The sequence below is a fragment of the Heliconius melpomene genome, chromosome 19 (genome assembly GCF_056956725.1).
Source record: "Heliconius melpomene rosina isolate 202511_hmr_F chromosome 19, ASM5695672v1, whole genome shotgun sequence".
NCBI classification, from domain to species: Eukaryota; Metazoa; Arthropoda; class Insecta; order Lepidoptera; family Nymphalidae; genus Heliconius; species Heliconius melpomene.
Window position 1 is genome coordinate 16,781,644 of NC_140407.1, and position 14,634 is coordinate 16,796,277.

A 14,634-nucleotide genomic window follows, 5' to 3' on the forward strand; every position below is an offset into this window, starting at 1 on the left:
ATATTAGTTTCAATATTTAATATTTATTAAAATATAAAATTTCTGAACGAAAGCAGCCATTGATCTTTTCATTCGAAAAAAAGCCGATTGAGCTCGTACGGAACGATGGCGCGGTCGGGTTGGTTGGCGATTGGTGGACGAATTGTAGAGGGAAGGAAAAAGAAAATGGCAAAATGGTGTAGAAGTCGTTGAAAAGGTTAGTTACTTAATATTTCGATTCTTTCGTCACATACATTCAATTTTCAGTCTTTATTAGATTATTCTTGTATTTTTTACGGTAAGCGATTACCGTTATCGGGCGAGGTGGCTGACGGGGCGACGGCTGTGCTCAGCAGAGGCTTTGTTCGCCAAACTCCACGTGCCTTCCGCCATTTAGAATTATTTTCAGAAAAGAAAGATTGCAGCTAGTCATTACTATGCTTAGTAGGATTATCTTTGGCAAGCGTGAATAATTAGTATTTATCTACGGGGTTAGAGTGATTTGTCATACTGTAATGAGCCGAGTCCAGCTGACGGCGTGGTCGTGCCGGGCTGGCGGCGGGTGGCAGGCGGCGTGGTGACAGTGCCGGGTGTTGCAGGCGGCGGGACATGGCCGCGGGCGGAGAGTTCGTGGACGGCTGGCTGGTTGCGCAGGTGCTCGGCGAGGGCGCCTACGGAGAGTGAGTGTCTTTGTTGATACTTTATGTCAACAATTTTCGTATTGTTATCTTTATCATCTTTTAAATATTAAACAACTTATTATTGCCTTTGCGTAAAATAACTAAGGAATCAAATGAGTGTGTGTAGTGAATCTTTTCAAAATTACAATTTTCTTATTTTTACAATACTTTGGGAACAATCACTTTTCACAACTAATACACAATCTACTGAACATTGCTCTTGGAATGTTTACATAAATATGCTTTTGTTGTATTCATTTATATAATAATACTTTATCATGATATGAATTTGCCTTATGGGACAGTCTGTCTTAAGTAATATATGTATAAGAAGACTTATAATACTTCACTGACTGTTATATTACTTAATATTCCCTCTGCCTACCTATCTGTGTTGGGGACACAATGTGAAGCTGATTTTTATAAGAAAACATGTAAAAAAATTTACAATTATGGTTATCAACCAAAAAAGGTCACAAACAAAATTGCACATTTATCATCAGTTTACTAAGTGCTTCATTTTAAGTTTTTATTGCCAACTGCTAAGGATGGGCTACCTCATATCTCCAGAACTGCGGATTTCCATAATTGAAATATCGTTAGATTTGTTTGAGCAGCCCAAGTGTTCTTAGGTAGGTGGTTTTGAATACCACAATATGGGTATCAAATTCAAGAGCTCACCGCAAGGATTTCAAAAATATCATGATTATCATTACCATAATGAATCCTAACAAAAAAGTGAAAAATCTAAATTATTTAAAAACTTTGCATAAAACTAAAAAGAAAAATAGCCCAATACTTTATTAGGATTAACAGTCGGGACCTAATCAATTTGAAGAGGTTCCGATTGTTAATCCTAATAAACTATTGGGCTTGTTAATTTTGTTTTAGTTTTATGCAGCCGGGGGTTTTTGTTTTTTTAAATATTTTTTATTTATCTTTTATGAGAAGTTTTAGTTTAAGTTCAATGTTACTTGTTCAAATAACTTTTAGCAGACCATGATGGATGTTATAATATAATAATTATTTAATTAATAAAAATAAATAATACTATTGACTGGATACTGCACCTGCAGTACAGGCATATTTACAAATTGCAATAAATGCAGTCCAACCCACTCTGAATCAACTTCACAATCATATAAGGCAAAGTAAATCTGATTTTATTTAATTTGAAGTTACCTCGGGGTGCCTATATTATAAGAACATGTTGCCTTTAGGGTTTACCTTCCTTCAATAAAAGTCATCTCTTGTTGTTAACGGTGCCATGCTTGTGACTTGTAAACATTAAAGCCAGCCTGTTAGTGGAGAATGGAGTGTTTTGACACTAGGCGGAAAGTCAATGTAAAATTGAGAGAAATTACAGGAAGAAGTTAATAATGGATATGGATAGTATTGTGTGGTAAGGCGCCGCCCCGCAGAGCTAGCGTCGTACAAGTTCCTATAGGCCAGAGCCCCGAAATGTGTCGATCTAACGCGGAACTAGATTTAAGAGTGCAACTTTGGTGAAAAAAGTGATTGTTAGCGGCGACGGAGGCGAGCGCATCCTTGAAAGTTTATCCACCCCGCGCGGTCAGTGCCGCCGCCGCCGCCGCCGCCTTACTGTCGTTAGAAAACACCGGCAGTGCCTTCATTAACTCTTTAGGTAGGTATTACGTTTCGAAGATCTTTGTTCAGTGAAATTATCAATATCTTTTAGTTTGTATGGAATAGTGGAAGAATTATTTTCATTTTGTGGTCAATTTTTATTTAAATAACTAGCGATCCGCTGGTTCACCCGCTAGAACTACACAATTATTTGTTTGCTAATTCGAATTCTTTTCGTGTTCTAATAATATTATCACGCCAATTGAATACAAAATTGTAGCAATATTGTCGAACCTAATCTAAAATAAACATCTTCATCTCTTCATCATCATGTTTATTTTCGTAATCTAGACGTCCACTAAGAAGCGATTATGAAAATTTTTAACCCTAAAGGTATGAAATCGGGATTGAAAGTTCGTACGGGAAAAAAATTTAATCGGCACCAATTTTTATAAAATTTGAAATTCAGACTCTAAAAATATTTTATTGAACACGTGTTTCATGGTTTTTTTGGATTCACTTCCTAAGGGTGCAAACAAAGGGGGTTGGGACTTTGTATGGAAAAACTTTAATACGCCAGAGATTTTTATAAAATTTTAAATTTAGACTTAAAAATGTTTCATGGTTTATTAGAATTCACCCCTAAGGGAACAAATAAGCAAGCGAAGCTGCGCGCGTCCGCTAGTCTATATGTAAAAGGACATGTACTGACACTGACGTAAGACGAACGCACATCCGTAACCGCTATGCGTAGAAACGTGACATTTGGACAGATGTTTATTTTCGTAACGTGGACACCCACTAAGAAGGTATAAAATATTAAATTCAGACTCTTAAAAATATTTCATTGAACACGTGTTTCATGGTTGTTTAGAATTCACCCCCTAAGGGTGCAAATAAGGGATTGAAAGTTAGTATGGGGAAATCTTTTAATTGGCACCGATTCTTATTAAATTTGAAATTCACTCTTAAAAATATTTCATTGAACATGTGTTTCACTGTTTATTACAATTCACCCCTGAGCGTAATATGCAGGCGAAGTTGCGCGCGTCCCCTAGTATATAGATATTACTTTTTTTTATTTATGGACAGATGTAAATGAACTGCACTTAAATCGATTTACCGATTCTAAGGTTAGCAAACGCACAAGCATAACATTTTTTTTAAAACAATTTTGGATTCTATTACATAAATTTTAAATGTCCCCAAATAATATGTTTCCTCATGTATTTTCCCGATGACGATTTTTACAGTGATCAAATACAATTTTATTATAATTATAAGTATAGGTATATTATTGAATTTATAAATTTTGAATATTTAAAAAGAGACTCCGAGGAAAATCGTGGTGCAGGGGCACTAGTGTTGTTGGTACGACGATTCCCACTCTAGGAAATGAAAAATTTATATTTTATTCGATTTTTCGATGCACAGCGGTGGAGATCTGCCACTCAACATGCACAGCCTACAGAAGTGGAACAATAGGAACAGAGTGTCTTAACATTAGGTTCCCTCTGCCTCTGCCTCTGCCTACTTTGCTGTATGCGGGATAAAGCGTGAAGCTTATAAAGAAGTGACATATTAAAATGACTTAAAAACTTAAATCAATAAAGTTTTTAAATACGAGTAAATCACGCCCAGAGCGTGGGTTGAGTCATGACGGGTTCTAATCTGAGATCCATTTGAGTTTACTCAAGGCTGTTTGTATTCATAGGGTCAGGCTGCTTGTGCATTCGCGCACGGGCGCGTGCGTGGCGCTGAAGGCAGTGGCGGCGGGGGATGAGGGCGCGTCGCGCGAAGCTGCGCTGCACCGCGCGCTGCGCCACCCGCACGTGCTGCGCTGCCTGGGCGAGCGCCGCCACCTGCGCCTGCACTACCTATTCCTGGAGTACGCGCAGGGCGGCGAGTTGTTCGACCGCATCGAGCCCGATGCCGGCATGCCGCCCGCGCACGCGCGCCGTCTCGCGCGCCAGCTGACCGCTGGCATCGCCTACTTGCACGCGCGCGGCGTGGCGCACCGCGACATCAAGCCCGAGAACCTTCTGCTGGACCACGCCGACGACCTCAAGATATCAGACTTTGGGCTGGCTACCGTGTTCCGGCACGGCGCGCGCGAGCGCCTGCTGGCGCGCGTGTGCGGCACCGTGCCCTACGCGGCGCCCGAGGTGATGCGCGCGGCGCGCCGCCCGTACCGTGCGCCGCCCGCTGACGTGTGGGCCGCCGCGCTCGTGCTGCTCGCCATGCTGGCCGGCGGTCAGTACCACTGCATGCGACAGCACCTAGTTTCTTTGTATTATTTTGTCTTTGTTTTTGAGTGACCGTGAAATGTCCCACGCAAATCCGTGTGCAGCCGAGAAAAAATACAAAAATTATATCACATTACTTTATATAAATATGAAGGACAATTCGCAGGTCCTTCGTGTTTGTTTCACAGCATGCAACCAGCCCGAGCACTAACCGCACGCCGCGTCCGGCGCGGCTCGTCTCTTTGGTATCCTAGCTGTAGGCGTGTCCTCGTACCCTAAAGTTATGGTACCGAAGTTACGAGCCGTACCGCGCCTCCACCGAGCGCGGCCAGTCGCCAGCCAGCCTCTGCCCTACCGCCTTGGTCGCCCTAATCACCCTGCTCGCCCTAGCCACCCCTCACCCGTACTCTGCTTGCAGAACTGCCGTGGGAGCGCGCCACCGCCGCCGACGCTCGCTACGCGGCGTGGAGCGCGCACGTGCTGGACGGGGCGGCCGCGCCCGCCGGCGTGTGGCGCAAGCTGCCGGCCGGCGCGTTGGCGCTGCTGCGGCGTGCGCTGCACCCCGACGCTGCGCGGCGCGCATCGCTGGACGAGCTGCAGGCGGACCGCTGGCTGGCTGAGACCGAGCGCGATGAGTCGGGCGAGCGACACGGTGAGTGCGTCACTCCGGGCGGGGCATGCAGCCAGCGCGACGTGACGGGGTGGGGCGGCCGCGCGCGTCGTGTCAGGTACTAGGTGACTCTGAGTGGAATGGTCTCAGAGACGCCTCGTGCCTCAGCACGGCGGCGCGGCCGCGGCGATGACGAGACAGCGACGTGACGACGGGCCGGCGAGACGTGACTCGACGCGACGCACGATGCGACGCTTTGGCGATTTAGCTCCATGACGTTGCGTGTATGCTCATAAAGCTAGATTACCAAAGCATCGCGTCGATGCAAATATCATCAGAAGACAATTCTACATAATTGCTTTTTGGTAAGAACTTTTGGAAAAATATATGTTACTAGCGGCCTCCAGGCTATTCCAGACTCCAGAATATTTGTATTTAAGAAAAACAAAAAAATTGTATAGTCTATACTTTCCGTCCGTTATCCGTCTATACTTTAATGCTCCAAGTACATCGTAACTTAAGTCATAGTCGTCATAATTAATTGTTGATTGTAATAAAAGACTAACTGTTAAGCGAAGCTTGTCAGAATCCAAAATTGAAAACTGCATTTACTTTATTTATTATCTGAGATAAACGTGAAAAACGAAAGCACACAAAGAGTAATAATAATTCCGATAGATCTTCCATGTAGAGTCATCGATCAGTTACCATTTTATGTATTTTAGTATTTTGTCTAACTTGAGTTTAATATTTAATTTTTCTATATACTATTTCATTCTTTTTAAATAGATCTTAAATTGGTAATATTTTTATTGGTAAAAATTTATTACAATATTTTTTTGACACTCAAAAAGTCGTACGATTTTAATTAAAAATATTCATATTCTTAGACAATTTATTTGTTGACAGATTTTTAAAAAGTATTTATAATCAATTTTTTTGAGAAAATCATCAGAGACGAAAATCATAAAGTTTGTATGAATTCAATACGACTGAAGTCCTTTGTTTAATCAATATTTTTTTTTATTTCCGTAACTTTTTAATTAATGGGATTTATAGAAGTTATTACAATAGGACTAGTAAGAGTGTATACTTGTCAAATTTTTAGCTGTTTTAAAATTAAAAGTCATATATAAAGACTATCTTGTCGTTACTCGGCAGAGCCATTCCACAAGTGAGAGCTCAGTTTTGAGTCCACATTCCTTATATGCTCAGTGAGACATTGGAACTCATTGTCAGAATTTATTTTTCTTAAGTCATGCAATTGAGTTTTCATAAGTAAAGTGGAGCTCGTCGCTTACATAACATGTATGCCCGCGCAGCGGACGGACGCGTGTGGTGCTCGCAGCCCGCGGGCGACCTTAGCGCGGCCGACATGGACGCGCTGCTGAGTTACTCGCAGCCCGCGCCCGCCTCGCCGACCTCGCCGGCCTCGCCAGCCGACGCCTGCACGCCGCTTGTACGCCGCGCAACGCGCGTGTGGCTGCGCTGCGACGACGCGGCCGCCCTGCGTGCGCTGGCCGCCGCGCTCGGCGATGCGCGCGCTGTCTGGCGGCGCGTGCACCCGCGCATCGTGAGTACTGATCATAACTGATGAGTTGTGACTAAGTAATAATGACGGAATTAATGACGTCTATTGGTTTTGTTCAGTTCGCCATCGAGTGCGTGGACGAGGTACGAATGCGCGCGTGGGCGCTGCCCGCGGGCGTTGTGGGGGGCGCCGGGAGCGAGGCGCAGTCCGTGGTGGAGTTCCGGCGCTCGCGCGGCTGCGGGCTCGCCTTCAAGCGGCGCTTCCTGCAGCTGCGGCGTGCGCTGCTGGCACACGCCCCGGGCGCCTCGCCGCCGCCGCGCGCGCAAGAGCTGGCCGCGCCGCTGCACGCGCTGGCGCCCGCCCCGGAACCCATGGACTGCTGACACTCGCTCACCTCGAGTTGTTCATTATTTACACTAAGACTGATTTTGTAAAACATTGTCATTTGCTTTATTTAACTTTAAGAATAATAGTACTCTACTCGTTGCAGTCAAAGACCGCAATTGTTTTGAAATAAATAATATAAATGGATTATGTGTCTTATGGTGTTCCCCCTACGTTAAAATAATTAAGCGACGTAAAGTTAATGTTTGTCCTCTCCCTGTTATACGTTACTTTTCTATCTGGGCCCTTTCTTATATAATAAAATTAATACAAGTACTTCTATGTATAATTTATCGATCCATATATGTAAAACAACTGTCCGTTCATTCTTACAAGAGAAAACATAAGAGGAAACAGAATTATTTCTACAAACAAACTATATTATAAAAATCTTATACTACATGCACACACATACATACTCATATAATAACACAAATACACACACATCTTGTATACTCACCAAAATATAATAAAGAGATAATTAGGTTATAATATATTATGTACATTAAGACTTGATAACTCGTGTATTTAAAGAAACACTTCATTTAGTACCCCGTGGAACACGGCACTGTTACTCCTTACTACGGGCTACTTTGTAACCTATCTAAGAGGACAGTACCTCAACCAATTATTGTATATCTTATAAGTGTGTAAATAAAGATATTATTAAGTGTACATATGTAATCACACATGTCATATTGTATCACATGTGCATTGTGGATGTGAGAACACGTGACGTGAATGGGCGCGAGTGGACTGTGAACTGCAGATGCTTCTTCGCTGCGGCTAAAGGCCCAAAATGATCGGTTTGTTAATAAAACAAAATCTTAACTGATCGGTGTCTATACGTGGAAAATAAATCTGATCTATCATTGGGGGCATATTTAATTGTAATAGAACCCACAACAATGATATTTAATTTTTGTCTCTTTCTGCGTGTGTTCACGTTAACCTATTTAAATGAAGTTTTCACTATTTTGTTTTTTTGTAAACTTGCCAAACCTTTCATTTCCATTAGTCTATACTTATAATAAAATCGTAACGGATCGGTGTCTATACATGTCGCCTGTTTCTAAAGAGGTTCTACGTAATTGTAATACTTAAGTGATATATATCAGCTAATAACAATACCTCACGAGCTTAACGATCACGGCCCTTGCCTACAAGCAATGAATGGACTTTATTGCTGTTGACCTGGACTGGTCTTGACAGCGTACCCGGGGGGAAAGAGGCGAGAATAGCTCGCAGGGGAATGCCCTGCATATGCTAATCAGAGGGGAGTTTGTCCGTTGGGCCCCGTGCATGTGCCGTGAGATAGGACTGGTAACTAAAAAATAATAATCTTTATTAGGAACTAAAAATAACACAGGTACAACATTTAAATAAGTTCGATATTGACCGCATTAGTGAGAACTGTGTTGCAGCCATTATCGCCCACCTCAATAGGATAAAAGTAACAAGTACTATCTTATTTACAGTAAAGGCATGCAAGATTAAAATAACAATATTAAAAAAAGTAGTTGAGTATGAGCGTGTGTGCATGTACGTCTGTGTGTGGTGTGAGAAAGTGTGCAATCCAGACGGTTATACAATAAGGTAATACAGCTTGTGCCAGGGCGTAATACACGATTTTCAATGTTGACACGTCAAGGGTCGATCTTAGATTTTTGAGCTTCTTAGAAGAGCTTTCTGACTCTAGACGTCGTAAGTTTTATATGTTCAGACCTTGACAGGTGGCTGTCAATCCAAACACCAAAGTATTTGATTTTCGACACATCGGCAATCGACTGACGTCGACGACATGAACACGTCCTTAGGTTGCAAAAAGTCGTGTGTGGTGTGTCAAGGATAGGCTCGTAGAAAGAGATGTAGGATTAGTGGCAAATGCAATAAAGTTAGTCGGCGATACATTCAAGGTTAGGATATTTTGGGACAACCAGTTAGGGCTATCTCGGCATGTCGCTGAGCCTCAGACCAGGTTTCTCCGTGTATAAAAAAATATAATTAAAATAAGTCATTCAGGTAAATTAGAAAGAGAGTGGTACGCTAGACTAGCGGTTCTAGGTCACTGATGACATCGCCAATCCTAAAACACTGGTAACGATCTACCAAATAATTTTTAAACATGTCATGCACAATTCCTCTGATTCCTATGCGTTCTAATTTCTGTAAAAGGACAGAGACAGTCGAACGCTTTGGAAAGATGGCAAGATGAGTAAATGTGTTCTCTGTCAGCGATCGGTGTCAGGTCAGAGTGACAAGCCACGCCATAGTGTTTAATAGGAAAAACAATAATTCTATCTCTTAAACATGTATTTTTCTGTTGTGTAATAATATATATATTTTTTTTCTAATTTATATTTAAAAATGCAAAATTGATTCACTAATTTAATAAAAGTATATTCATGTTTCTTTTTTTACTGTACAATTAGGTTTCAGAAGTGAAATATCAAAAGAAAACTATACAACACTATTGTTACAAATACAATCTTATTTATTAAAAATCAAAATAACTATAAACTGAAGTTTAAATAACTAGAAACCTATATAAAACACCAACAACATTCGAAAACACATATACAGTGGGTAAAAAAAGTATTTGCACACCCAAATTTTTTGATGTTACATCTACAAAAAAAACAGAATGCTTTTAGTTAATTATTGTATTTAATAGCTTAATCTATATATATTTCGAATTGGTTAATAAAATTTCTCAGAAAATAGAAATTAGAGAATGAGACGGTATAAACACATATTTTAAAGTCAAATAAGTATTTGCACACCAACCAGCTTGTACGTATTTTGTAAAAAAAATCAATAATAAATGAAAGAAAAGACACTTAATAATTTGTGTGCATTCCATTAGCATCAGTGATGGCTTGCAATCTCCCTGGCATCGATTCCAATAATTTGGACGTTGTTTAAATCGAGATTTGAGCCCACTTCTCCACCAAAGCACCCTTCAAATCATTTTTATTTAAAAATTTCATTTTCCTCAAATTTTAATCCAGCAGATGCCATGAATTTTCAATTGGGTGGATGTCTGGCGTTTATGGCGGAGTTTTCAGCATTCTACGGACATTGTACATCACCCATTCCTTAGGTTTTCATAGCTGTATGCTTAGGATCATTGTCCTACTGAAAGTAGTATGTCTCACTTACGCCTAATTTCGATGCGCTGCAAGACAAAATATCGCGCAACACTTTACCGTAATCTACTGCTTTCATTATTCCTTCGATAAAAGCCAAGTTTCCCATACCATTTGCTGTCATGCAGCCTCAAACCATCACAAGACCACCGCCGTGTTTGACTGTACTATGCACATGTTTCGCCTGAAGTTCAGTATTTGACTTGCGCCACACAAATGTTTGTCTGTCCGTTCCAAAAAGATAAAATTTGCTTTCGTCAGAAAAAAATAAAATTGTACCAAAATTCTAAAGGGGTATTTAAGTATTCTTTCGCGAAAGTTAGTCTTTTTGCTATATTGGCCTCACTTATGAAAGAATTTTTCCTCGCTGTTCTGCTACGAAGACCACCATTACCCAGTACGTTTCTTACAGTTTGGGCACAGACAACCTTACCTGAACTTGACGCGATATCATTTGCTAAGGTCTGAGCGCTTGTAAATGGTTTATTTTGTACCGATTTTAAAATTTGTCGCCTTTCTCTCGTACTGAGCTTCTTCGGAAGAACGGACCTTTCCTTATTTTCAACACTACCCATTTCTTCTCGGTTTTTTATAATTTACTACACAGTCGAGTAATTTAACTTTAAATTTGACCCGATTTGGCGATAACTTCAACCTTCATTACGGAGTTAAATAATTTCTTCACGCGTCGATAACGACAGTTCAAATTCTTTCGGCATTTTGGCTTCCGGATTTTTTCTGAACACTAAACAAATGTCTCGTTATTAGAATACGTTTCTCGATGTTCACATGTATACATACAATGTTCACATTTTACCTAAAGTGACAAAATGTCGCGGGAATAACATTGTATCTAGGGAATGGTTGGTGTGCAAATACTTATTTGACTTTAAAAAAGGTGTATTTACCATCAAATTTTTTTATTTCTGTTTTCTAAGAATTTTTAATAATCAATTCTAAATATATATAGATTAAGCTATTAAATACAATAATTAACTGAAATCATTCTGTGTTTTTCTAGGTGTAACTTCAAAAAAATTAGGTGTGCAAATACTTTTTTTACCCACTGTAGGTATTTACTCAGTGTTAATTATAGCAGCTCTTTTAACCAATTCACAATATTTATTAATTAAAACATTTAAATTACTTTATAACTTGCTAATAATGAGCTATTAACAACCTAGTAACAAATCACATCGACTACAACACGTGTAACCTCAAGTATATGGGGGCCAAATATATCTTCCCGCTTAAATTAGTAACTTAATAACAAAATGAAAATAGCGGGAGCGGAAGACATTGACAGTGACATTGACACATTGCAGTACTATATTTGACAGTTGACATTTGTAGCACAGAAGTCTCCCAACTGTACAACCTCTTTTGTGAGTTCTCCAATCAACGTGACACTGGCGAAGTGATTTTGTGCTCAACTGGCACGCTCTTAACGCCATAATAAAAAAAACAGAACAGAACAGAATCATTCTATAGGAAGTTTTGTTCAACAGTAATGTTAGTCGTTGCAGAATGAACAAGAAAAATAAAGAAAATGAAACTAATTTGCACTAACTATAAATTTGTTTGAATGTAATCGAATAAACTCGAGCGTCCTTTCATTTTAATATTTCTAATCTAATCGTTTATTTAATTGATTGATTAATTTTGAACATTAACTTACAAAGATGAAAACATTAAAGACTTAGAATAATATTAAAGCTTAGCGTAATATTAAAACATAGATCGGGATCTTTTTTATTTTAGCTTAGCACTTAAACGAAAAAAACGCCAGACGTTTTAAACAATTTTATTATACAACGGCCGTGGCCATATTATTTGTTTTGAAAATATTGCGTAACCCCTTGAATAGTGTACTCTTTTTATTTTAGTATTTCTATAACCTTAGGTTAGGTTAGGTTAGGTTAGGTTAGGTTAGGTTAGGTTAGGTTAGGTTTGGGCGTCTCAACGTCGCGCTTTGCGCGACGTCATCGGGGACGACCTTTCCCTGCCGGCTGTGGTCAAGGCCATGGCCGGTAGCGAGACGTCGTGGGACGCGGTCTCATCCTTCTGCGAGGCAGTGGTGCTCGAGAAGGAGTCGGCGGAACGGGCGAGGGAGGCTTTTGCCGAAGTCGCCATCCGCCGTAAGAGACCGGGTCGCCGGAGGGCGGCACACGACCGCCGCCTTCCGCCCTAATGTGCCAGAGGGCGGTCAGCTTGGGGAAGCTGGCCGCCTACCTACCTGGCCCGAGTAGGCGCGCGCAGGTTGCTCCCGCGCGCTACTCCGAGCAGGCCGTCGAGGGTGCCCACACACCCTTGACTCCGCGACGTGCCTAGCAGGCTCCCGCCGCCGCAATTCGTGGACGATTCCAGTCCCCGCGTCTTGCGGCCAGTGGCGGTCGAGGAGGAGCACCGTGAGGTTTTAGTGGGTATTGGGATCGGCCTTCAGCCGGTCCACGAGTCCCACATAACCCGCTCGAGTCCCCACTCGGGCCGGTATCCGTAAAAGGATTTCCTCACGTTAAAAAAAAAAAAAAAAAAAAAAAAAAAAAAAAAAAAAAAGGTTAGGTTAGGTTAGGTTAGGTTAGGTTAGGTTAGGTTAGGTTAGGTTTTTTTTTTTTTTTTTTTTTTAATGATCCAGTGATCCCCTGGCTTGACCAAGGCCATTTTTTATCTAAATTTTTATTTAAAGAGACTTTTCTTTTGGAAAGATAGGCTGCCTATTTGGTGCTTTTTATTTTACACAATACTTATTGTCTAATTTATACTTACATTTTTATATGTTTTAATAAGTACATTAAGTGCGGTTTAATTTTATACATTTTCCACAATACTTATTATCTAATTTACACTTACATTTTTATAGATTTTATTTATACATTAGTTACGGTTTTTATTTTATACATTATTATTTAATAAAGGTTATATTTAATGCATATTGCTTACTATCTGATGTTTATATCTGGTAGATATAACCATCAGGTTATATCTGCTATATAAAGTTTCTTATACATATGTTTTAGTACTTGTAGTCGGAGTACAGGTTTTTTTTTTTTTTTTTTTTTATTTTTTTTTTATTTTTTTTTTTTTATTTTTTTTTTTATTGCATATGTGCTATATACAATTAGTATATCAAATATACTCTTCTGTTTATTGTGGGTTTTTTTTTTTTTTTTTTTTTATTATTATTATTTTTTTTTTTTTTTTTAACTATATTTTACCTGTGCTTCCTCTTTGTCTGCTGTAATACACTTTGTAATATGCATACAAAATCCTATTTCTATAACTATATCTATATTTACAATTATTTTTTGTCAGCATATTGTGAGGGTTTGATTCAGTATGAATCTCCTCCTCCATATAAGTATAGTAAGTAGTATAAGTAAGTAGTAAGTTCCGTTTTAGTTTGATGCAAGTATAAATGAGTGCGAAGGTCGCGTAAGTGTTTTCGAAGTGTACTTTTGTTATTCCCCAGGTGCTCCAGGCGTTTTCATCCCCCCCGCAGATAATGTCTACACCTCCCAAAATGTTTATAATGTGGCCCACGTGCCAGATGTTCGGTTTCATGTCCTTATTGCGTTTGAAGCATACAGGGGTCACCCCCAGGGTCCGTGCGTCGGTCCTGAGGGTTGCGGCAGCGATGGTCTCGGCGGTGGGTATTTGATTTCCAATAGTTTCATTATTGTCGTCGAATACCACCACCGAGCCCTTGACCGGTTTGGTACTGTTTAATATCTTTTGTATTATTCGGTACCCCGGTCTGCGCTTTACGCACCCCTCAGTACCGACGCACGGCTCCCGGATCAGCCCCACGCTGGCCTTCCTCCTACTTGCTTCGAGTATGAACTCCTGGAAGGCCAGCTTACTTCTCTGTAGGTTTGACTGTAGGAGCTTAAACGTCTCTATACCATCCTGGTCGCCTGGAGCAACTTTAGCAATAAGCTACAGTGGACCTTGCCACTCTGTCCCATCTATTTCTAACTGGGCATGCCTCGTCGAAACTGTTATGCTCTTGCTTGTCAAGCTTTGCAGCTTGACAGTTTCGACAGGTTGGCTCCCCCCCTGCCAACCTGATTGGGCAGTTTGCCCTCAAGTGAGGTCCTGTGCAGTGGCTGCAGATGTCAATGGTCTCGGTACACAGCTTACGGCCGTGACCGAAACCCAGGCATCTGGAGCACTGGATGAGGGGAGTCTGGTCCTTTACGACCACCCTTTGGAGATCGATATGGACCCTCCCAGCATCCGTCAGCGCCTTCCAGATTACCGGTGACACCTGCAGTACCACGTGGCACTCAAGTTGGTTTCTTGCTCTTCTTCGGTATTTTATTTTCATTCTGCACTCCTCTTTTGCAATATGGCCTATCAAGTGGGAATTTTGTGTTTTAATTGCGTGCAAAATGTCGTCGTCCGAGTTATAACTCAAGACGTTCTTTATTATAACCAGAGGGTCCTTATTTTTCTTTTCCTCTACTGT

The 14,634-nt window shown here is 40.8% G+C and overlaps 1 protein-coding gene across 4 annotated transcripts; it reads left to right on the top strand.

The window, feature by feature from the left end:
* The first annotated feature begins 40 nt into the window (after nucleotides 1–40).
* On the top strand, nucleotides 41–7,165 carry grp (serine/threonine-protein kinase grp). Of its 4 annotated transcripts, none has more exons than XM_085202671.1 (6): nucleotides 41–196; nucleotides 579–659; nucleotides 3,961–4,499; nucleotides 4,911–5,144; nucleotides 6,425–6,675; nucleotides 6,753–7,165. In XM_085202671.1, the coding sequence occupies exons 2-6, from the start codon at nucleotides 589–591 to the stop codon at nucleotides 7,014–7,016; spliced, it is 1,359 nt and encodes a 452-aa protein (XP_085058797.1). In that variant the 5' UTR covers nucleotides 41–196; nucleotides 579–588; the 3' UTR covers nucleotides 7,017–7,165. The 4 variants fall into 4 exon arrangements, with proteins under 4 accessions (XP_085058797.1, XP_085058799.1, XP_085058801.1 ...); XM_085202673.1 differs by having other exon boundaries at nucleotides 52–196; nucleotides 476–659; XM_085202674.1 differs by having other exon boundaries at nucleotides 64–196; nucleotides 510–659.
* Nucleotides 7,166–14,634: the final 7,469 nt, after the last annotated feature.

Bases quoted from the DNA above. Each gene is read 5' to 3' on its own strand.
- grp (XM_085202671.1), top strand. From the start codon at position 589: ATGGCCGCGGGCGGAGAGTTCGTGGACGGCTGGCTGGTTGCGCAGGTG. The intron at 4,500-4,910 runs GTCAGTACCACT...CTCTGCTTGCAG, and splicing joins GCTCGCCATGCTGGCCGGCG to AACTGCCGTGGGAGCGCGCC. The intron at 6,676-6,752 runs GTGAGTACTGAT...GGTTTTGTTCAG, and splicing joins GGCGCGTGCACCCGCGCATC to TTCGCCATCGAGTGCGTGGA.